This window comes from Cygnus olor, chromosome 3 (genome assembly GCF_009769625.2).
Source record: "Cygnus olor isolate bCygOlo1 chromosome 3, bCygOlo1.pri.v2, whole genome shotgun sequence".
Lineage (NCBI taxonomy): Eukaryota > Metazoa > Chordata > Aves > Anseriformes > Anatidae > Cygnus > Cygnus olor.
In genome coordinates this window covers 119,310,081-119,334,500 of record NC_049171.1, presented here as the reverse complement: position 1 = coordinate 119,334,500, position 24,420 = coordinate 119,310,081, and the positions used below count along the sequence as shown (strand labels likewise).

General features: G+C 44.4%; 1 protein-coding gene across 7 annotated transcripts in view; it reads left to right on the top strand.

Moving 5' to 3' along the window:
- The window catches only part of SPTBN1 (spectrin beta, non-erythrocytic 1), a 134,773-nt gene that overhangs the window by 65,822 nt on the left and 44,531 nt on the right, over positions 1–24,420 (top strand). For all 7 annotated transcript variants that reach the window (XM_040554231.1, XM_040554234.1, XM_040554233.1 and 4 more), the window contains 7 exons: positions 12,893–13,044; positions 17,698–17,871; positions 19,184–19,275; positions 21,219–21,299; positions 22,076–22,191; positions 23,201–23,313; positions 23,938–24,125. In XM_040554231.1, the coding sequence (XP_040410165.1) occupies positions 12,893–13,044; positions 17,698–17,871; positions 19,184–19,275; positions 21,219–21,299; positions 22,076–22,191; positions 23,201–23,313; positions 23,938–24,125 (916 nt within the window). The remainder of the gene's footprint in view (positions 1–12,892; positions 13,045–17,697; positions 17,872–19,183; positions 19,276–21,218; positions 21,300–22,075; positions 22,192–23,200; positions 23,314–23,937; positions 24,126–24,420) is intronic.

Genomic DNA, 24,420 nt, shown 5'->3' with positions numbered 1-24,420 from the left:
GGTTCTGAACTTGTGACCTCTGCAATATTCTTGTGCATTGGGGAGTTAGATAATTTTGGCTAACCCTACCTTTAAGTGCTCAGTGTTGCAAGTAGCTTAAATAAAGGAAATTTCTTGGGGCAGCGGTGTCAGCACCCCAAGTGGGGCTGTGGGGAGCATTTCTCCTCTCGCGCTGCACTGAGGGGTCGGGGCCGCAGAGGAGACCTTGCGGTATGTGGTGGGTCTTTGGTTAAGTGACCAAAGTCTGGTTAATTGAGGCTCTGATTTGGAGCCCAGAGGAGGAAAGGGTGTCAGGAACTGTTTTACCCGTGATGGTGGGGATCACATCTGCTTTCTCAGAGGTGATTTGCACCCCTTCCTTTGTTGTCTCTGCAGGCTTCGCTTGCCCTATAGGGCGTGAGTTGCATTTCATGCTCCTGGCCACACCTAATGACCAGAGAGGTTTCACATCCAGCACAATGGAGTTGTTTTAGACAAGTGACAGTGCCTGTAGACAATTCCTCGATTGTGCCCTAGGTGACATCCTGGCCACTGCCCCATCTGCAGGTGCCCAGGTAGCCTCCAGGAGCAGCTGATGTGCGGGTTGTGCCTGGATGTGGTTTTCGTGGCTGTCCCCTCAGTCCTTATGGAGATCGTTCACCATGGGAGACGTGGAAGCTGTGGCACGTGTTTTTCCACAAATCCATTGCTACTCACACACTACTGAATATTCTCTCTCTCTGCCTCCTCCCCCCCAAAAAAATTAATAAGTAAATAGTGATAACTAATAGGAGATAGCATAAAATCCCCATGATAAAAATCTGTTTTACTGGAACAGTTGCTCCTAATGGGCAGTTGCACTGATCCTTGCCAGCACATGGAAGCTGATGATGCTCTTTGCCACTTGAGAAAAATGTTTATTCACCCTCTGTGCCTGGGGCCAGCCATGTTACCACTGGTCCCTCATTGCACACATTTCTTTTTAGTAAAAGCAGCCGCGAGTTGTCCTGGAGAACAGGCAGGGCTTAACGATACCTGACATGTGAAGTCTTTGGCCGTGCATGTGCATGCTGGTGGGGTGCGCTCCACAGGGAAGGAGAAGAGAGACCAGCACCTGCCACTTGTCGCAACACAAAATAAAGCAGCATCTGAGAGGGAATTTTTACTCCCAGTGTTTTGCCTGACGGCCTGAAACGACTGCACAGCACAGTGCAACCTCGGCAGTACCTGGTCAGCGGGCTGGGTACGGGGCTCTCCTCTACCTCGCCTCCAGTCTGGATGAGCATGGCCAACTCCAGCCATTTCCTAGCAGAGTTTTCAAGCTTATGCTTGTGAGCTGCCTAGTGCCAGAATGCCTTTTGGCATCAGGTGCAAGCTAGCTCTCCCTTCTGGTTTAGTTCCTGTTGCCAAGTTGCAATATATTTCCCGGGCACCAACTGCAGGTTACTGGGCTTCAGGTTCAGATGTGTTCATGGAGCTTGTTCTTGTGCATTTGAGTTAGGCTCAAATACACTCGTATATTTGGAGACCTGTAGACACCGCGCTGTCACGTTTCAGGAACACGCAAAGAAAGTGCACACGGTCTGTGTAAGATGGCATAAATGCGCTTTCATGTTCTGGAGTTCTTGCCTCCTGCTGGATTTCAAGACATTTCCAGTCTTTGTATTAGTTAAATTATTTCACAACTGCCTGTGTACACATGTCTCTGTGCAATTTGGCTAAGAAGGTGTATAAGATTATTTTGGGGGTATAAGTACACAGTGAGTTCAAAGAGCCTGTTCGCATGCAGAAGGCAAACATGCCATAGTTCTGTGCTTAACTGGCCCCTGAATTATATAAAGGCATTAATGTCACAGTAATAGACACTCGGAGCACTTATCAGGTACTCAGCTTTCAGGAGTTCTTGAGCTCTGTTTCTCTTATTGATCGCTATATTTCATAGAATATAAAAATACACAAAACAAACAAGCAATGCTTGCCCCCAAATAAATAAACCAAGGCACCAAAAAACCCCAAACACTTAAGTTCCATCTTTTGGGGGGGGAAGCTGGAGTGCAAACCTCCCCACAGCATGACTAAGGTGGCATCAACGAAATGTCTTTGCTTGGGGTGTTGGGTGCTTCTTCCACTGCTGTCACACACCGAACTGGTGACGTTTGGCAGTTACATTCTCTCATTGAGTTAAAAATTAAAGTAAGCAAAGGTAAATTAATGGGAGTTCTCACAGATAACTTCAAGAGAATCCACGCCTTTGTAGCGTGGAGAGCTTTTCAGTTTGTGCAGTCAGTGCGTTCCTGATCCAGTACGACTCACGAGTCCACTTCAAGACCAGAAAAACAAGTGATGTTTCTGAACAAAGATACATATTTAAGACGTTCAAAGTATAATTTTATTCAACTAATTCCTTCAAATTTGCGCCACCTTTTAAATCTCAGAGAGATCATCTAGAGTTTCAAACAAAGGGAGTTTTTGCATTTTTCTGCTACTGCTTTGGAAGTTGTTCTATGGGCAAGTTCCTCTGTACTAGCAAAGTATTTGTTTTTTTCCCCACTCTTGCATAACTCCAAAGGCTGAAATGATTTTGCTTAAACATGCCCCATGTTCCACAAAAGCAGATCAGTAAATGACCTTTGGATTGGAATCAAGGAAAATTTTGAGGTGAGGAATTAGAATTTGTGTGCAAATTGTTTGTACCTCAGAAGTCACAAGAAAGTCAGTATGGCATGAAAAGACTTTTTTTTTGTAATTACTACATGAATTTCATAAGGAAGACCATTAATGTATGGAGTGACTCATTGCAGTCTGTGTATGTTAAAGTTTACATTGTGTTCGCATGTTCTGGAGCTTTTCTGCAGGAATTTACAGGGGAAGGCCCAAGTTGTGCTGTTCTCAGACAACTTCAGCTGGAGCTCTGCATGATGGATTTGCAGATTAGAGCCAGAGAAGATTAGGGGTTTTTCCTCTAATGCTTATTATTAGCAGGTTGTTTCAAATCTCATTAAATTTCATTCATTTTAAAAACTCCCTTCTTAGAAATAACTGCGTGTGATAAATAACATGGGTTCCTTCAGTTATACAAGTAATTGTCATTGTAATCTGCTGTGTTTTTATTGGTGATAGTCCTTCTGCTTTTGTCCTGGGGGGTGTCTTTGGGGTTTCAGCTTAGATCCCAAGCACGCAGAGCCATGGCCTGGCTTACCTGTAGTGCTGCTGCTTTCCTTCGGCAGCCTGCTGGCACAGTGTCGTGTGTCTGCTTCTACGCTACAGCCTGCAATTACCAATAATAAATTGTTCTGTGATCATGGAAACTGAGTGAACTAAGCGCATTGTTCAGTAAGGCTATAAAATTGGCCTGTTAAAGGGGAACTGTTATTAATACCTGATCAACACAGTGGTTGTTTAAATATATGTTTTTCCATTTGAAATATTTCTGTGATAATGAAAATTATAATTTAACAGCAACTAATTATAATGATAACATCTCTTAGTACCCAGATTTAATATTTTGAAAGGATTAAATGCATTCATCATAGATTTATTTTCTATTCATGCTTTTCTGTCATTGAAGTGAAATTAGATTTAAACATGAAAGCAACAAAGGTTTGGCATTTCTTTCTGATTTCAATGAGATTTTCTCTTCTTTCTCTCAATTTTCTCTTCTTTCTGATTGCAATGAGTTTTTAAAGAAGCGTAGTGGAGACATCCCACAGCTTTGACTTTTAACTCCATGTAACATCTCAACCTGTGCCTCAGATGAAGGAAAAGACCCTACAGCTCTCTGGAACCCCTCAGTGGGATTCCACGGGAATGCTGGCAGTTCATTTACTGGCCTGTTTGTTTGAGGTTGCCATACCTCTTAGAATCACGAGATTCCTTGGGTTGGAAAGTGGAGTTAGGATTATTAGAATAATTAGAATTAGGAGTGCGTTTGGTCCGACAATCCTGCTGAACGCAGGGGCAGGTTCAGGGATGCTGAGGGTCTTGTCCTGCTGAGATCTGAATGTCCCGAAGGATGGCCTGCAGCTTCTGCGGGCCCGCTGTGGTGTCTGGACACCCTCCTGGTGGGCACGTTCAGCCTCACACCAGCAGCAGGTCTTGGGCTGAGGTGTCTGCCATGCCCGGGTTGGCTCCATAAGGGAGGGGTCTCAGTGTCCATTTCCCTGTCTTCACAGGGAACATGGAGTCCTGATGCCCATCCCTTACTGACTCATCTCTGCTCCACAATTATAACTTCATATTTCCAAATACCTAGCTAAGGAGGATCCCAGTCTGGCCACGTAGTTGGGCTGCAGAAACAGCAGGTTGCTCCTTGTCTTGTGTGAGTTGTTGTATTAGCTGCAGCGGAGGAGGAAGACTAGAAGAAAAAGAGTACAGCAGAAGGGAAATCATGTGAAAACAAAAAGCCAAACACCTCCTTCCTACCCATGTTTTTCTTCCTCTAGATGAGTGGGAATCCATTGTAAGATCTCTGTCATTCCACTGGGTTTGCAGAACAGGGAAAGAAATAGGATGGACCTTAGGGAGTCAAGTTCCCAGCATGTTCTGTGCCGAGCCTTCTCCTTGCCTGTGCACCACTGTTAATCAGCTAGTGGACTGGGCACAAACAAAACTAATAGCACTGTCCCACTTCCATAAAAAGCCTTGTGTTTCCCTGCATTATGCTCCTCATGTTTTTTAAAGGAAATTGCAAAGACCCTACAAGATTGTGTGTGCTTGAAATAGGGCTGTGACCTCAGTCTCTTCATTGTGGGGTGGGAATCCCAGTGTCCGGGGACAGGCCAATGCTTTTTCCATAGTCCTGCCAAGGAAGTGAATTGTCTGATATGCAAAGGGAAGAAATGGCAGCAGGTGTTGTAAAACACTAATGTCGAATCAGCCTTAAGGTGTTGCTTATTTTAAATAGGAGCAACACTGAGGTATTTTCTTGCTGTTTGTTAAAGCACCTCCATTTGAACTACATGTTGGACACTCCATAGGCCACAAAGTTAATTTCTTTATTCCACTTCTGCAATTTTGCTGTAAAAGCATTTTTAACATGTTGATCCAAATACAGTTTGGAGATCAGGTATTGGGCCTCTGGGATATTTCTCTCGTAACGCACACGGAGAAGGGGAGCGGGGCTGTTTCAGCTGGGGGGGTGGTGGCTGAAGCTTCCGGGCTGGGTGTGGGTGTTCCCGAGGGCAGCACGCAGAAACATGGAACCATTCTCCTCATCCACAAGAAAGGGTGCCGTTCTGTAGCTGCTTTGTGTTTCATCCAGGAAAACCAGCAGGCAGTTGGTATCCCAAAGTACCAGGAAAAAAAAGGCGAAGGTTAATGTTTAGGAAATGGGGTGAATGACACAGTGTTTTCCAGAGCAGGGAGCTGTCGTGGTGCAGGAGATATTTACTCAATTTTGCATTCCAGTTGTCCTGAAGTTAAACATGCAGTTTGCTGGTTTGTACTAAGGTAGAGAGAGCTGAACTGGTTCTCTCTGAATCTGCTTAAATACATCAATTTTGTCTTCTGAATTAAAAAAAAAAAAAAAAAAAGTAATCTGAGTTCTTCTACCAGGTTAAACTGTTAAACCCAGATGACTTTCATGTTTCTCTTGTATGCTGTGGGAGACTTTACAGCAACTTTTTGCAGATGAACTTAATCATTCTCCTACACGGATCCAAAGCTGGCTTTCAGAGGGTTTATTTTTGTACTGCTGACACCAAAATGCCGTAGACCCTGTGTAAAAATAAAGACAATGAAGGGACCTGCCCTTCCAGGCCCTGTAATGCTTGGCTGGCTACCGGACATTGTTCTGTGCATCACTGCATTGTTCGAGGGAGGTTTAGTGACATCAAAGAGAAAGCAGCAGAATTGTTTTTTCCACATGCTGCATTATGCAGCTTTCCCTTTTTTCTTTTCAGAGCGTTTTCAGCAGTGAAAGTAGTCATGTGCTGCAACGTTTAATAGAGAAGGGTAGATATTTAATAGGATTTAGAAGCTGGCTGGTGCTTCCTAGTAAGAGAGAGCAGGTTGTTATGCACAGCCCGGACTTGTGAACAGTATGTTGTCTGTGCAGTGGGGTCTGGAAAGCAGCAAGGGTTTTGCTACTAATGCAAATCACCAGCTGAACACAGCATGAACAAAATCACCTTGTTGCTTTGTCATCTTTCACGTTTGCATTCAAGTTCTTGCCTAAGTCATGTTCCAGCATGTAAAACCTTTGGCATAATCTCACCATTTTTAATGAGGAAATCGCACCAAAGATTGCTTTTACCATAAATAACCATAGCAAATTCAGATTGCTTTGTTCAAAATCATCAGCTGCAGTCACTACTCCATGTTAAACTGTCCAAAGTAAAAGTGAAGGAGATACTTCTAAAGCTCACCTGGTGGTTTCGAGGCGCTGGAGCCACATGTACCACCTGCTTGCGCAAGATGCGGATTTGGCTTCCTGCGGGTTTTGCTCTGGGTTGTTGCTTTCCTCTGTGTGTGTGTGTTGTTACAGACTTCTCTTTTCCACATTCAGCCCCTTTCTTTCCATTTTTATCTACTCCTGTCTTCAGTCCTGTCCCGCTATCTGCAGCTGGAGGAAAGCAGCATCCACTTTTGGTTTTATTGTCTTACTGCTGAAGGTGAAATAGTCGTGGGATGATTGAACATCAAGAGAGACTTGCTTCATTTCCTTCCCTCTAAGGATACCTAATATTCCTCCTCACTGGGTGATCCCTCCTACTTCTGTCATTTTCTTTCCTGTTGATCTATTCCAACATATTTTAATGTAAACTCTGTGCGTGTAACAGGTGCCTGTGTGCAGTGCTCATTGTGTTGTTCTCCCTGGGCTTCTTATCACCACGTGTACTGACACAGCATGTCCAGCAGCTGTGTGGAAATGCCATCACCTGGTTATCGTTTATCCAAGCAGATGTTTTTCCCCTCAGCTGTGCCGGTACAGATACGCAGAGGTGCTTTTTTCCCCTTGGGTTTATATTTAGTATCGCATCAGCTCGCTGCCCCAAGCCGCCCCACTGAGCTGTCAGGTGCTTGCAAAGGGCAGCCGGGGCCTTGCTCCCTGCCTGGGTTGCGGGGTTCTGGTAGAGCTCAGCCTTGCTCTGAGCACCCGTCTCTGCCTTCTGACACCGTGCTCCAGGACCAGCAGCCACCAGCATCGTTCCTTTCCCAAAGTGTTGCACAGTGGAGATGTTCTGTACAAGCCTTGCCCAAGCCTACCTGAAACAAGGGAGGTTAGGCCCAAACAAAAACGACTTTGCATTCACCAGCAGCCTTCAGTCAGTTTGGCAAATGGCGATCCCAGTGCACACATGCATGTTGCTTCACGATGAATTCTTGTTTGATCACAGCACTTTGGTCCCAGTAGCTGACTTGCCATTCTCTCAGGCATCTTTCTCAGTTGAAAAAGCTTTGAGCGTGGCTGGAATTTGTGACACTGAATATTACTGGCTGCTTAACTCCATATCCTGGCAGCTTTGAGAAAACATGCAGTGCTATCCTGCTCCCTGAAAACCTGCAGTAATGGCTACATCGTCCTGTGAAAGCAAGCTCTGTTTTTCCCTTTGCATGGTTAGCCTGGGCTAGGATCAGAGGAATTAAGGGAAGCTGTGGATATTAGATGTCATCAGCAGAAGCAGTGTGCCTGGAGCAACTCTCCTCTGCTCTCTGAGTCAGTGTGTTTAGCAGTGCTTCATGTAGGGTACATGCTGGCTACGTTTGTTGCTGTAGTGAAAAAATAATAATTTTAAGCCAGAAAAACACTTCCAGCGTGGAAAGTAAAAAGGACTTAAACCTGCAGGAGACAGAGCATTTGAAGTTAAGGATTAAAATTCATCCTTAATTTGCCTTGCTTGACATATGACAGGGATTCACAAATGTTGATAGTGCACAGAGCGCGCTGCCCGCCGGCTGGGCTTGGCAGGGAGGATTTGCTGCACTCTCCCCAGGCAGCTGCACATGCACCAAGCACCCAGCAGCCATCCTAGATACTTGCTGTTGCTTTCAGCTTTCCTTTTATGCTTTAATTTTTGTGTTTTCTTTTTTTTTTTTTTCAGTAGCATTTCAGCTCTTTTCAGAGCGTTCCCTTTGCTGATAATCTGACTGGGTGAGGAGGCCTTTTCAACCTGGGTGCTGGCAGTAGCTTTTGCACACTGAAAGTCATTGTACCTGTGCTGGGCTGGCAGCAGTGAGTGCCAGACATGCTTGCCATTCAGTTCTAAGCGGATTCAAGGTCAGTTTGTTGAAAATGTGGTTTGACTGGTATGGAAGGCATCAGATTGTCTTGGAGCTGTTTTTAGAAAACAGGCAGCCGCACAGGTAACCTTTGCCACAAGAGCAATTGGCGGTGGTGTTGTGTGAAGGAATGCGGGCTGATAATGCTTTCTGGTGTGCAGGAGCAGCCCGCGTCTCTCACAGCCAGCTCTTGGAGCCATGCATTTTGCAGGGCGGTTATTAAGAGATGTGCTTCATTATCCTGGCCCAGCCCCATCGTTCCCTCAGCGCGTGGAACAGGAGATGGAGTACATGGCCCCCTCCTGCTGTCTTGAACCAGGGATTCAGCGACTCGGACAGGCATGGCTCTGGTCTTTCAGAAAGCTGACAACATTTTGATCAGTTTTCTTCGTCATCAAATTAGCAGAGGCAGAAATGACTCTCCTCAGACAGTGAGGGGGCTAGATGGCTGCTTGAGATCCCCTCCAGCCCTCCTTTCTGCTAGTTGCAGTGAAAAGCTATTTCTGTGAGTTTCAGTGAAATAAGCTGCAGCTTATTTACTAACTCCTAAACAAAGTCAGTCCTTGATTTATCACAATCACAGAGCTGGAGCTTGCAAGCTTCCATGTGCTACTAGTATTGTCATGGGGGCTTCCGCATAAAGGAAATTTCCTTCCTAGTGTTGCTTCAAGATAAGTTGGATTCTCTATTATCAATACTGCTGTGAGAGCGGCTTCCGTTTTCCTGCTGTGCCTGTTTTGCATGTTGTGCATTTCTCTTTACCCTTGGGAAACAAATGTTTTCATAAACTGGAGGACGCTTGGAGCTCCACCCATATCCTCTGGTTTAGTTAATCTTAAAAACCTAAAAATGTGTTTTTGAAGGTATGAAGGACGTTGGTCAAAGCGATCACATGAGATGCGTAAACAGGGCTTCAGAGCCCAGCGCTGGTGTTACAGCTCTGGTACCATCCCTCATGGATGCACCTGGCCCCATGTAGGTTTTTGTGTGGCACCACACATTAAAATAGCTGTAGTTGTGTTCTGAGCTTAGCTGATCTGGTAGAGCTGTAAGTATCAGCTTTCTGTGGGTCTGTTTCTGGCTGTGAAAAACAACCAAGATTCATGGGTTTTAGTTCTATGTGTGTTTTAACCTGAAACCCTGGAGCAGAAAAATAGTTTCAGTTTGAAAGCGTTGGTGAAAGCGTTGCAAAAACCTGCAGTCGTTGTGAAACACTATGTAGAAATTATCAGGCGAGGTTTTAACATGACCAGCCCCCATCAAACAGCTTCCAAGATGTGCTGGTTGTTCCCACGTTACAGGAGCAGTGCAGCCTCGAGCGGGGCAGCAGGAACGGCTCTGCCTGCTCCGTGCTGGTGGCGTCCCCAGCAGCGGCGGTGGGGAACTGGAGAGCTGAGCTCCAGGCGCGTTACAGTGTGGCCTTCCTGGGTGGCCGGCCCGTCGGGAGGCTGACAGCTGTTGTGTCTCTCCAGTGGTGTTTTTTGGAGATAAGTTGCTGGCTGTCCCCCAAAGCTGGCAGAGAGTGGGCAGCTGCAGGCCAGTGTGGGGACCCAGCTCTCGGAGGCTGCAGGGGGCACCCGGGGTTCTCCAGCCCTGCTGAGAGCTCTTGGCCCTTTCTGCTGGGAATTGGGGGACAGGTGGGGAGAGAACAAAAAGCCACTGAGGGCTGCAGCAGTGAAGTCGCTTGGATACGTGAAGAGCCACCAGCAGGCTCAGCGTGTGGAGATGGCACTGAAGCCGTTGCAGCTGCTGTCTCCTAGGGACTTTGACACTGCTTTTATCGGGCGGCGAGTGGGGAGGAGGACGGCGCCACAGAGGATGGGTGGGGATCAGGTGCGAGGAGCGAAGATGAGAGCAAGGGTGGGGAGCTGAGGAGCCCAAAAAAAACAACCGAACTCTTGAACCTCTCACTGTAAACAGGAAATAGAAGACCGCAGAAAGCGGTGCAGAGGAAACGGGAAGGTAAGAGGGGAGAGGCAGCAACTGTACATGAACAAGTCCAAAGAAAGCATGCCTGGTGGCACCAGACATTGGCTACTGAAGCACAGGGGGCCTCCAGCCTGACGGGCTGTTCCCACCCTCCCCTCCCTGATAATTCAGTGTGCTTAACAATGCTGAACAGACAAAAAGGAGTTGCTCTCCTGAACTTTCTCACGCTTCTGTCCCTGAACCCCTGCCACCTGAAGAACACACTTCCATGTCCTCCTTTAGGCCACAGATCATGCTGGGGTGGGGAAGCTTCTCTGGGGGACCACCCCAGGGTTGGCGCCATCGGCTCCCCCCTGCTTCAAGTGCTGCCTGTGGCTGCCTGAGCTCTGGGCTTTCTGAGGCTTCCTTTGAGCAGCAGCAGATCCTAAGCTGGCATCAATTAATACTGTAGCACCAAAGTTTTCACAGCCTGACACGGCACGTCATGGTTTTTCCATGTCCTGTTTTTTCTGTTCAAAATCAGGCTCTGACCCTTCATCTTTTTACTGAGGCCACATGGGTGTTCTTTTCCTACCCATTACTTTTATCCCGATCCCAAATTTGGAGGGTTGTTGAGAACCATAGCTTTTGACCAAAGATTTTTTTTTAATGGATGCCTTCATGGTGATATCCGATAGCTTACTTGTTTATATAAGATTATCTGTGTCCGACTTTATCTGTAGGATCCTGTCCATCCGTTTTTCTCTTCAGGATGAACGTAACCCAGGGATCCGTGAATGTTATGATTTTGTATAGAGACTGCAGCGATGAAATAAACTTGCTGAGCTGTTTGGGGACTTGCTCAAACCAGTGAAGTTGCTGAAGGGAGCTGTGGTAATTTCCACTGGAATTTTCTTTCAAAAAGCACCAGCCATCACAAGGATTCGGTCAGATCCAAAATGGCTTGGGCTGGACAGTGAGCCGCAGCTCTGGCCCAGTGCTTGTGCTCCTCCTACAGCCTCGCAGTCTGCTGCTGCCTCAGTGGTGAGGACAAACAAGAGAAGCAGTGTTGGTTCACAGGACGCACTGCTGACTGATCACAAAACCCACCTTTAACGTCTTTCCAACACCCTTATTGTTTTTCAATTGATTTCGTACCTTCTAGGTGTGCAAAAGCTGTTACATGTGGGATGGTTTCAGTGTGTTAGCTCCAGGGCACTTCCTACCACGTGGTTGAGTGGCAGGAGTAAGTTCAGAAATACTTGGGAGGAACGGAAATCTTGGAGTGGGGTTTGTGTAACCAGGCAAACCACCACCAAAGTGCTGATCTGCTCTCCCACTCCCTTTCAGGTTTCTCCTCCTTACTGCTGTTCTACTACAGTATTTCTTCTCTTGTTGCTCTTTTTCCTTTTTCTTGTTTCCTAACTTTCTGTCCTCTTCAGCCTCAGCTTGTTTGTCACTCCTTGCCACCAGGATCAGGCTTCTGCTGCTGGCCCCGTGGTCCCACGAGTGGGAGGCTGCAGCTGGCTAGGAAGGGGCTGGGGTCGTCCCCCCCCGCTGCCAGGGAGTGGGCACGGCCCTCCTTGGGAAGGAGGGGAGGCACTGAAGCCCCGGGAAGTCTTCATACGAACTTTGGGTTCCTCTGCGCCACCAATAACCTTCTGCGTGTGTAGAGCACAGTACTCAAGAGTTCTCAGAGCTGGACATGTTACATTTTGGTTAGGATTTGCCAGTCTTTATGTCCTGTTTCCAAAGGTGCCAACAACTTTAAAGAGACCTCTGGGAGGTTTAGATGCACAGCTGCTTGGAAAAGCAGACCGCTTCCATTTGTTTGTCTAATTACGGACTTAGGAGTACAAGTTTGAGCACCTGTGTTGTGATAAATTTGGTCCGTAGTAGTTCCCAGCTCAGTGAACTGACTTTCTGCAAACAAGGAAGGGCTTCATCCAAAACCCTTGGCAAAAGAATTTAACCACAGAGATGTATAATATTTCTGTCTGAGAGTTCTCAGCTTGGCAGATAGCTGTTTGGGAGTTTCTGAATTAATGTGGGCTGCAGTGAGCCTGTGCATTAAGAGAGCTCTCATAGCCAGCGTTTTCGTGTATAAACAGTTGTGGAAGACTCTGGGAAGGGAAAGTGGAAAGAGACTGTTTTTCTACGGTTAAAATAAACGCAAGTCTACCTCAAACATGCAGTTACAGAAAAGTTCATCTTGATGTTGTGTAAATACAGTTACAGATGCTGAATCTGCAAATAAATGGAGGTGAGGGGGAATAAATGTGAAGTTTTGGTCTCTGCTCTCTTTTATACATACCCTAATCCAAAGTGACCGCTGCTATTTCAGGGGATCTGTTCTGGTGTTCTGGATTTGTTTGTGTATTCGAGAGCAGAAGTTGGCCTGTTCTTCCAGTGGTGGAAGATAACTCTTGAGCAAATTACTGGACAATTTGATCAGTCCAAAGTGGCTTTTACATTGCAGCTTTACAACTGACCTCTTTGCACCTTGAGAAAGCTGCTTACATGGGCAGCATGTAAGTCTGAAATCTATACTCCAGATTTATTCCATAGATAGTTACTCAGTAAAATTCCCAGTCATTATAGGAAATGCTGTGAGATAGGGAGAAAGGTGGATTTCGGATGAAAACTCCCATTTTCTGCATTGACTGCTAAGAAAAGAAGCCAGCTTCTTTCACCTATCAGACTAGATGTGTTTGAACATCACATTTTTGTTAAGGCGCATGAACTGTCATTTATTTTGGGTAACATTGTGGTGTTTTCTTAACAGATGAACGTGAGGCAGTTCAGAAGAAGACTTTCACAAAGTGGGTTAATTCCCACTTGGCACGCGTGTCATGCAGAATTACGGATTTGTACACTGACCTTCGTGATGGAAGGATGCTCATCAAACTTCTGGAAGTTCTTTCAGGAGAGCGACTTGTAAGTGTTTGCTTCTTAGTTTTCACTGTGTGTTTTTTGTTTGTTTTAGTGAATGCTTGGCCCAACTGACATACAGCAAAAATGAGAACTGAGGGTTCAACATTGCAAATGTCTTATGAACTAAATGGAAAAAAAAAAAGTCTGTTGCTTCAGGAACAGCTGGATCCATACATCATTAAAATATCTTTCTGTTGGTTTCAGTAGGAATCAGAGGAAGTTGTCTTTGAATGTTTCTTGCTGGTGAGATGCTGAGTGCTTCCAGCAGCGTTCTGCCTGCTCCTGGATCTGACAGAAGTGGAGCACTGAATGATCCCCATTATGTGCTGCCTTCCCTAGAGCACACTGTGGGGTGTGGAGGACAGGTTGGAGAGAGCCAGGCCCACGCTGGGGAGCTCTGCAGCGGCTTTTGTTGTGCTGTTGGTCACATCCCCACTACCCAGGAATGCTCCTGGGACTATTTGAGTTCCATACAAATAGATAAGGCTTGGATTTTTTTTTTGGTTAGAGGAATACCTAAAATGAATTTTAATAAATGGGCCAAATTCTTTCTTTAGGTATGATACCAGCACAAGCTGGTGAGTAAGAAAAGCTTTGTAGTTAAAAAAAAAAAAAAATGCTGCTGCATGACAGGAAAACTGTGTGTGAGGAAATGTCTGGGTATCAGCCTTTCATTCTGCTCCTTAAATGATGGCTGTGCTCTTAACTACCCAATTTAGAGCAATCTTTTCAAAGAAATACGGGTCTTTAGCTAAGACCTAAGGCTACATGAGGTTGGGACTGTGTAATCGCTTGTCATCAAGCAGTCCTATTAATGGAAGCTTCATGGGCTAAGACTCTGGGTAATGAATTGAACATATGGCCCACAGTGTAACATCTGTACAGTGAGGCAAGAGAGGGAGATTTCCAAATGAATCTCTGAGGGTAAAAAGAAACTCTGACATGCAGGAAAGTACCCTGTCCTGGTGTTGTGTGGATGGAGGTAAACAATCTCAGTGTTTGTCAACTACATTTTGCCTGAAATAAGTTTCTCTGTGCCAAGTAATTTACTTCAGTGAGGTATTACGTTTGACATGCTCACCGCAGGTAGCACTGAGGTCAGATTTTATTCGTACAGAAGTAACTGAGATCCACATGCCCCATTATTTGAGGATTCGGGCAGCAACTCTGGCACCTCTATTTAGATCTTCATATCTGCCTGCCAAGATTTGGCTTTCAGTGTCAAATAGCAGTGGTAAAGCTCAGACCAGACATGTGATTCTTGCTGCATGATTCATTTACATTTTTCACTCCAAGTTTAAAAAATGCAAACAGAGCTTACGCAGCTGTTTGGGTGGGGAGGGGGCAGGAGGCTGCTGGATCTGAACTTGCATCATCGGTTGCATATTGTGTTGGCAGCTGTCTGCACTACGGTAGATTCTTATTGTAGCTTCGTTATCTCAGCTTGGAGGACAGCAGTCTCTGAACAGTACATTCCACCACACCTTCCTCTGCAAACAAGAATACAGATAACGCAATGCAATAAACCTTGAGACAATTACACACACCAAAAAAAATCCAGTAGGATCAGCATGTAGCATCCACTTGCTGACGTTCTCCAGCCTTTTGGAATTTGCTGTAGCTGTTACTGGGTAACTTCTGACATCACCATGCCACCCAAGCAGAAATGTAAAGGCAGTGTCTTATGCAGAAAACTTAAAATCGAGACAAACATCAAATGGTAAGAAAGCAATAAACAAACTCTGAAACTCGCCTAGATAATTATTTTAATACAGTGTGTTTACTGATGCAGTAGAACAGGGTTTTTTTTTCCTGCATTTGAATCCAGGACTCTGGAACTGGAGCCTGTGGAGCAGAGTCTGGTATTTAGGATACTAATGAGGGAAGCAGGACCACTCTTTGCCCCCTGTAAGGCCTCCAGCCACATTCGATCAAACTGTATCTTTTGAAAGCTGTTGTGATTTTTGATGATGAAAACACAGACTTCTTGAAGGTATACTGTAGAACCTCAAAATGAGAGTGTGCAATAAGGACATGTACATCTTCCCCTCTTTGCTCAATTTGATCCCTAATCCTAGTGTTTAGTCCTTACTACATAAGGTCCTCTGTACAGACCAGTATTTGGAAATAAAACAACAGCATCAATGGTCTCACTGAGCAAAGTGGAAAAGAATCCAGCCAGTATGAAAAGATGGTTGTAATTTTGTTTGCACACACTGTTAATCAGTTTCTTCCAAACAGAAAAATAAAGCTGAGAATTGTTTTCAGCATTAAATTGAGCATTTAGCTCAGTTTCTTCCATCACTAGATAAAGGATTAGTAAATTCCTTTCAATTCCTGAATGCCCAAAGGTCAAACTGTTTAAGCAGATTCTCTGTAGTGAATTTGGTCATGTTTCCCATTGGAAAAGGGAAGGATTTTGATCTAAAATAATAGAAGGCTCTGAGTTCAGGTAAATATAATATGCAGGGCCTTCAGCATGTCTTCCTTCCCTCTGGTCAGTTTTCTGGGTCTGTGTTAGCCCAGTAAAGAAGAAAGTTGTGCCTCACGTATTTCTCATGCTGAGGCTGTGCAGGAGAGCGTGGCAAGCGCAGCCACACCTTGTACAAACAGGACTCAGACAGCTCTTCTCATGATGCAGAACAGTCAGTAAAGACTACACGACCTGCCTGTGCTGCCATACCGAAACGTTTAACCTGTCTCCTGCTGGTGCTCTGCATTTTTTCTCGGCCAGGTGACACTGGTCTGTGCAGGAATTTGCAGTGCCTTTTCAGGCTATTAATAAGTTGTAGTCTGAACAGCTCCAGACTGCACTAGCAGTAAGTTGCTGAGGTCCCCATGCAGCAGAGGGTGCCCCTAGTCCTGGAGCATGAGAGGAACAGCAGCCTGCTCCTGCCATAGGGCAGAGAGTGGCACAGGTGCTGGGAGGCCTGCCCCTTTGCCAGGCGTTACAGGTCCTGGGGCTGGATTCGCTTGCTCAGATTTACTATGTGTACTCTGCTGCCTCACATAAAGTCCTTGTTTGTGGGGAGAGAAGGTCTTGCTGATCACTTGCAGCTTACATTTCCACGTTCCCATGGAATACGCCGTCATACGGGTTGTGGTTGGGAACCAGTGGGCCCAGGATCTGACTAAAACATCTCTGGTGAATGGCATTAGCTCTGTCACCATGGTGCTGGAGCTTCTGAGAGCAGAAGCAGTGTTTTAATCCCCTTTTCTGCTAAATAACTTGAGGCATTGGAGTGTACTCTGGTTACAGCTTAGGTAAAGGAGAAGGGCCTCCACCTGACCCACAGCCAGCGCTGTTCCCTTGGACCCCTCTTCCCAGCTGTGCTGTACAGGACTCACTGAAACGTGATTTGGTGGAGCCAGCAGGAGGATGGATGCAGCACTGTCCTTCTGGAGAGCCTTCTCTGAGCAACATTTGCACCCAAAGCAGGGTCGGTTCCTGGAAATGCTCGCCCTTGCTGGGAGCTGTGGACTGACTTTATCTGCTCTGTTTGCCAGCATCCAGTGTAGAACTGTGCTGGCTGAGAACTGAAGTGAAGCTAAGGACCTCAGGAATTTACATGTCCTGAAGAGCATCTTTCTAGCGAGCATTTCATCTCGGCGACACACTGCTAGTCAGGCTGCTGTTTGTGGGGAACATATTATGGCTCTTGCTGAAACTCCTCCCCTCAAATGCAGACTCAGGCAAGGATTTTGCCTGCACTATTTCCATGGCCAGTTGATTACATTTGCTGTAGAAAACAAAGAGATCGTGTCAATTAGTAGTTTGGCTAGGTACCTTTGGTGACATCTCAGTGGGCACAGAACAAGCTCTTCAGCTGTAACCCTTATCCGCAGAACAAAGTTGCTTTAATTCTCTTCAGTTTTACAGCTGACCTCTATGTGCTGCTGATGTGCTCCTGGCTTTTTTCATTTGCGCCAGGCCTTCGTAAAACTGTGTTATGTTGGTGTGGCAGTTCCCCCCCTTCTTCCTCATGGAGGCATTGTTTGGAATAAATCTTGTCTGTTATTTTCATACTACTTATCCTACTCTGACTGACCAAAAAATGAAGGAAATTTCTTTCTCAGGCTGTTTTATTAACTATCTGCAGTTCAAATCTGAGCTGTCCTTCCGGAGTGTGTGCGCCAGTATTTGCAGATACTCTCTGGAGCATTCGTTACCAATTCCTTCTATTGCGTGCATCTGCCAGTTATCAGTTAGTTTCATTTCTTTATCTTTAGGATCTTCTTTTTAAGCGTGGAAGAACTTGTAAGAGAGAAAAGAGCATCTTGGGAAAATGTAATAGGTGTGGCATGAACTTAACAAAATAATTTATCTTCCAGATAGTGAGTGAATAGACTAGGTGGAAAAAATGAAGGAAGTAAGCAGGGAAAACATTCGGAAAGGCCAATGGAATTGGCTGCCCAGCATGTGCAGCATAGGTCTGGGGTGTTAGTGATCCCGCCGTGGGTCTGACGTGCTACCACTAACCTTGGGTGAATGCCCTGTCAGATGCAAAGAGGCCCCTGAATCTGAAAAACAAATGCATACAGGATTGCTGCCTGGCAGTTGGCAATGTGGGTGACTCACCTGCCTCGACTGAAATCAAGCACTTGTTTTCTTCCATTTACAGTAACATTTGTTTTTCTTCAACTTTTACCTTCTAGCCCAAACCAACTAAGGGAAGGATGCGCATCCATTGCCTGGAGAACGTTGATAAAGCCCTCCAGTTCCTGAAAGAGCAACGAGTGCACCTGGAAAACATGGGATCTCATGATATTGTGGATGGGAATCACAGGCTGACACTTGGCCTTATTTGGACTATTATCCTGAGATTCCAGGTGAGGATACATGCATACCTATACACACATTTGAGATTTCCATACTTGTTTGTAATCTATTTTATTGTGCTTTTTAAGAGTGGACTGATCAAAGGTACTTGGTATCTGGCAGGGTCATGTGTTTTTATTTTTATTTATTTCCTAATAAATACGAAGCTCCAGTCACAGACATAGACACTCTTGCAGACCTAGCAGGAAATGCTGCACTCATCTGTTGATCACCTCTGCACTGATTGTCATTATCCTGGCTGACATTGTGCTTAAATAGATTAAGGGTGCCCACAGGAATTCTTTTATTGTCTCACTTGAAGGCAGTGATTTCTTGTTTTCCAGCAAGTTGCACGTTGGTCTTTGCCCTCAGTTAGAAAAGGCTGGAAAGTCCTTTTGCAAAAAACCTACAATAAAAAACACCTTCTAATTTGGGGGTTGCTTACTGTTTTCGAAATATGAAATTATCTGCCTAACTTTCAGCAATAGCAATGTTGCTTCACTGAAACTATGATATTTTTTTTTAAAAAAAGCAGTGAACCGTCTCCATAAAATCACAGAATCATAGAACGGCTTGGGTTGGAAGGACGTTAAAGATCACCTAGTTCCAACCCTCGTGCCAGGGATACCACCCACTAGGTCCAGGTGCCTCATCCAACCTGGCCTTGAATACCTCCAGGGATGGGGCATCTACAGCTTCTCTGGGCAAAATAAGATATTTGTCCATATGAAAGAAAAAATGTTTGCCTTTGTTTTTAGTATTTTCTTTTTTTTTCTTCTTTTTTTTTTTCTTTTTAAAAAAAAGGTATCAGCCTAGAATCTGGAATATGTATTTGCAATACTGCTAAGGGTAAACAATGTTTCCTCCAAGCTTGAGGTTGGAAAATGTGTTTGCTCCTGTGAAACTCCTGGTTAGCTTTTGCCTGTTGATGCCCCTGAAAAGACCGCTACCTGCTGTACCCCTCGACCCCAGTGAGATGGATGTGCTCAGCATCCTGAAAGAGGTGCCATGTAGGGTGAAACCATAATCCTGTATAGAACAGGGTTTGCCTTCACAATTGGAAATGTTTTCTGCTGAAGTTTAAATTGTTTTGCCTACAGACTAAAGAAAAGAGAAATCCTCTTGTAAAATAAGGGCAGATGAAGCTTTCTTCTGGGATGAATGCTCCTAAATGAGGAAAAGCTTTTACCTACTTCCACCTTGCCCTTCATTATAGATTTCCTTGTTACTTATGTTTTTGATAGAATTTTTTCATCTTTTCAAAAAAAGGCAAAAAATGGCGTTTACTCAGAGGAATGCATAAAGCTTCTTTGTTAATTTCAGATCCAAGATATCAGTGTTGAAACTGAGGACAACAAGGAGAAGAAGTCTGCTAAAGATGCATTGCTTTTGTGGTGCCAGATGAAGACAGCTGGGTAAGCGTGGATTATGTGATTATCTCTAAAGCTCTACAGCATTTTGAGTTTTCATTGAAATCATTTTAAATGGGCAAGTACATATATCTCCTTAAGTGGATTCAACCAAGAGAAGTGAACTGTTGTTTACAAATCAGAAAATTCTGAGTTTATTATATTAATTCTGTGCAATAAACATACCAACCTGATCATCCATGAACATATATAGCATATGCTGCCTCCTGTCCACTCCTACTTTGAAGAAATAACTATGTTAGGGTGTTTGCCACCAGTTTTCCCTCTTTCCATATAAAATGACATAGATGTATGCAGGTGTTTAAAACAATTTCAGCTTTGCCCTGGTCTGCAGTACCTTTAGAGGATGCAGTCACTGAGTCCCTTCTTGTAAAGAATGATAACACCACTAGCTTCTATGGTGAATTGTTACTGTCAGAGTGGAAGTGAAGTTAACATGTCCTGGGTCTCCAGCTCTTCATGTGTATTCTGGGAAAGATATAGAAGGAACAGAGCTGTTCCATGGAATTACAGTCAAACTTTCCCTTTTGATTGCCATGTGAACAGGTCATGGGCGAGCTAAAGATTTGTTGTATTCTGTCTGCATCTTTGTGTATTGATTGACTAGGACTTTCTGAGCATAAAAACTGCTCTTAATTCTGATATCTCTTCAGACTTTTTTTTAACTTACTTTCAGAGCTCAAACATGAAATTACTTTTTGTTTAATGACGTAAGATACAGGTGTGCATTTTAAGTGTCAAAAGTGCTGAAACGTATTCTGGACTTCCTACAGTATTTTTGCCCTCCAGGCATAATGGGTTTTCTGTTCATGTTTAGTGTAATGTAGTGGGATCCACCCAGCATGTTGGATAAGATAGCAGCAAAGGTGAAGGTTGGTCTCTTGTCTTGGTTGAATCTTTTACTGTGAACTAGAAGGGGAACCGGAATTTGTGGCATAGAAATACTTTGAGAGCTGCAAGGAAAACAAAACTGATGGTAAGGTGGCTACTGTTTCGTGCTCCCTGATTAGGCACATGGATTTCTAGTGTGAATTTGAATATCCATGTATCATTCTAATTCTTCCTTTGACAGGGATTTTCATAAATGGAAATATTTCCAAAACATTTCTCTAACAGTAACTTTTTTTCATAATTAAATATCCATTGTTGCACGTTTACCCCATGAAACATGGATGTCCCGCTGATGAGTTGGGGCACTTCAGCATTATTCTAGCAATATATTTCATCTTCTGCTTCCAAGAACTCTTAGAAAAGTCATTTGTAAGCACCCTGAAATTTGTGGAGACTTAAAAAATACCAAACTCACCAGACAAATTTGGAATCCGTGTACCCATGGGGCATGAAGGTGGCTATCACATGTGCTTTGTTTAAAAGTCAGATGGTGAATAGGGTCAGTCCTTGAAGATGCCCTGGCACAGCAGACAGTTTCAACAAAAACTTAATGCATCACTGCTCCTGTGGCACCTGCATCCTCAGAAAAGGTTTCACTCCTCTCTTTTCCTCCAACTGTTCCTGCTCATTTCTTGAACTGGATATTTTGAGTACCTGAAAATGATTATTTGCCAGCAGCTGAATTGGGATTAGGCTTTAAACTTCTAGGGGATCTGAAACCTCATAGGCTTCAGGTTAGGCATCAAGCTATTAAAAAAGTCACGTCAAGTGATTACTTCAGAAGGCATTTAGAGTCTTCGTTTAGGAATGCATAGCAGTTCTGATGGGTTTACAAGAATAAGATGCACTTACCTCTAGTGTCTGTCTGATTAGAAACCAGCTGTGATGATAGCTTGTCCATTATGGGATGGTAACGTCCCACCCTTAGGTTTACAACAAATACGTCACTCCTGCAACCAGCCCTTAGTGATAAAGCATACAGAGCTGCAGCAGAGATGCTGTATTGATCGTGCTCTTTTTGCTTTGTGTTCTGGCAGTTACCCCAACGTCAACATTCACAACTTTACAACAAGCTGGAGGGACGGGATGGCTTTCAATGCACTAATACATAAGCACAGGTATGTGTGGGGAAACATCCTTATGGATTTTGAAAGCTTGGACTGGTGCAGTGTGTGCTGTGTTTTGAAGTTACACTGCAGCTTGATTTTGAAATCTGTGGAGGGGAGGAAGTGGAAGAATTGCTGAGAGTTTTACAGCAACTTGCCTTTCACTCTTGTGGTCACTGTGAGCTCATCTGGGCAACAGCTTCTCATGTCACAAGTCATGTTTGGTTTCAAGAGAATAAATTATACACACGATCATTTTATTCTGTGAGTGACCAGGTTGGAAGAGAAGCTTTTACACCTTACTGAGTAGCTCACGCTGAGCTCTGGTCACCCAGAATTGAGGGGTCGGCGGTTGGGGCACAGCGATGGCCTGGAGGAGGAAGAAATCCCTGGGCAGGGATGGCAAAGTCTGGAGCTGGACTTCGACGTGGCTGGCGATGCCACCCATTGGCAAGCTCGGGTGAAGTGAGACAGCTTGCACACATCCATCATCATGAGGAGAGACTGTGTGACCACAGCTTTGATTGTTTATTTTCCAGGTCACCTTTATCTATGGTAAACCATCCTTGTTTTTTTGCCATGGGCTAGGTTCTGCTGCTCTGCCCTGTGCTGGGCATTACTTTGTTCCTTTAATACTCCACTGAAACGTACAGAGGCACTGGGCAAGCGAAACCTTGGCATCCCGAGAGGCCAGGGTTTCTGAGGATTGCACATTTTATTTCGTTTGTTCATTTGAGGGTGGCTGCACTGTGCTTTGGGAAATCTAAAGAATTTTTCATCCTGTCTAGGCCTGATCTGATTGATTTTGACAAGCTGAAGAAATCAAATGCACACTACAATCTGCAAAATGCTTTTAACCTTGCAGAGCAACACCTTGGTCTTACTAAGCTCCTGGACCCTGAGGGTAAGCATTCCTGCAGTTTTAATGCTTTGCAGCTCTTCGTGGGCTTTTTTTTTCCACCCCTCCTTTTCCAAGGACACTGTTTTGTGATAGCTTTTTGTATTAAAGAGCAGCTGGATGCTGCTGACTCACTTAGTGATACAGCTAGAGAGGGAAGGAGAGAATGCAAGATGTCTCCTGCAGAGGACAGAGCTGTGGAAGCACAACAGCTTTAATTCTGAATTTATATTCCCCCATCTGACAAGACCACTGGACAGGCCATGTGTACATAAAATCATTCCAGTTAAAGGCGCCCTTCTGGTCTGCTCTGAGAAACACTTTGCTTCTTAGTTTGAGCCAGAAGATGACAAATGCGGACTTCACCCAATAGTTAGCAATTTCTTTCACAGATTCTTGGGTGAGTTTTAGCCTGTGCTTTCATGAGATTGTGCACTTGTGTATTGGAAGGAGTGCTCACAGTGCTAGAACAAGAAACTTTCTTGTCACAGGACAAATAAATAGAGGCCATGTATTCGGGCAAGTTTCTTCTTGCTTATTTTCCATAGCCTCAGAATTGCTGCAGGAGAGGAAATAAATTGTTTTCCATCTGTGTATCTCAGAAGATTTGCTTAGACAGACTTGCAGTTAGCTTTGAATCTCTCTCTAAATACTGATACAGCACTGAAGTTTTCTGCCAAGTCGCACAGGCACAAGGGAAGTTAGCCACACAGTCTGTGACAAAATCTGGCCCAAAGACCCCTCACCCATATCGCATGCTTTGACCATGGTCTGCACTGAGACGGATAAAGGAGAGCTTCTTAGTGATAGAGTTCAATACTGCACAACACCAAGAAATTCAGAACCAGTCCAAAGCTGCTGAATTTATTTCTGATTAGGATATAAATTGTAGGAGCTGAACTGTCACTGAAACCCATCTCTCAGACTCTTGAGCCCATTCATGTTGGATTATTGGCTTTGTTGTTTTAACTCATGCACCCGCAGTGTGCTAAGACAACTCTTGTTTGGTTTGCAGATATCAGTGTTGATCATCCTGATGAAAAGTCAATCATCACCTATGTGGTGACATATTACCACTACTTCTCCAAGATGAAAGCATTAGCTGTTGAAGGAAAACGTATTGGAAAGGTTTGCAAGTTCAAATTATCAGTTGTTGTAAAGTAGTTTAAATCTTTCTGATTCTTATTTTTCCTTCTTGGGTGTTAATCCTTAGAAAGTCCCCTGTATGGGAGTTTTTAGTTTTGCTTTTGAAACATGTTTTGAATGTTAAATATTCCCATATGTCCATGAGGAGTAGTTAATTTCCAGCTGTCTCTTATTAGAAAACATTTGGCTGGTGTTTTATTTTTGTTTGTTAATTGTGCATCATTGCTGCTTTTCCTTTCCCATTAGCTGCTCCTCACCCTCTGGGTCCTCTGTCTCTTCTGAAGCCCAGAAAAGTTCCTCATTTAAAAAATGTGCAGTCATTCTCTGCCCTTTGGCAAAGCTGCCCCCATCCTTACAGCTAGCAGACTGGATGTGAATCCTTTTGTAAGCCTTTGCTCTGCCCCTCTGTTGCCTTGGGATCATGGGAATTCGGTGCTGAGAAATGCAAAGCCCTTGTTCCTTGGGGAGCACAGCCCCCATGGTGCTCAGGAGTGAGTGGTCTGATTCATAAGCCAGCAGAGCTTCCTTTATGCAGCTTGTTGGATTGAGATGACTCTGAAGAGCACTGCCCTTGAATTCATCTTTATTTTGTGCTGCTTGTTGCAGGTGCTTGACAATGCCATTGAAACAGAGAAAATGATTGAAAAATACGAATCGCTGGCTTCTGACCTTCTTGAGTGGATTGAACAAACCATTATCATCCTCAACAATCGCAAATTTGCCAACTCGCTAGTTGGTGTGCAGCAGCAGCTACAGGCGTTCAACACTTACCGCACAGTAGAGAAACCACCGAAGTAATTTTAATCTTAGCTTAAAAAAGCAGTGGTCTTGTTTTGTTTAGTCAGTCATTGATTTTTATTTTTATTTTTAACAAACATCCAAGTAATTTTAATCTTGGCTTCAGAATTTATTTTTCTGAACAGAATCAGGTATCACATTTCTAATTGGCACTGACCATTATTACTTAGAACCTATTTGCTTTATGCTATTTGATATGCACATAGTAATAACAATAGCAATAATAATTAAAAACGTGTGTTGTCTGTAGGATCTTATAGTACTGGAAGCTATCATTTCACTGAGGTGCCT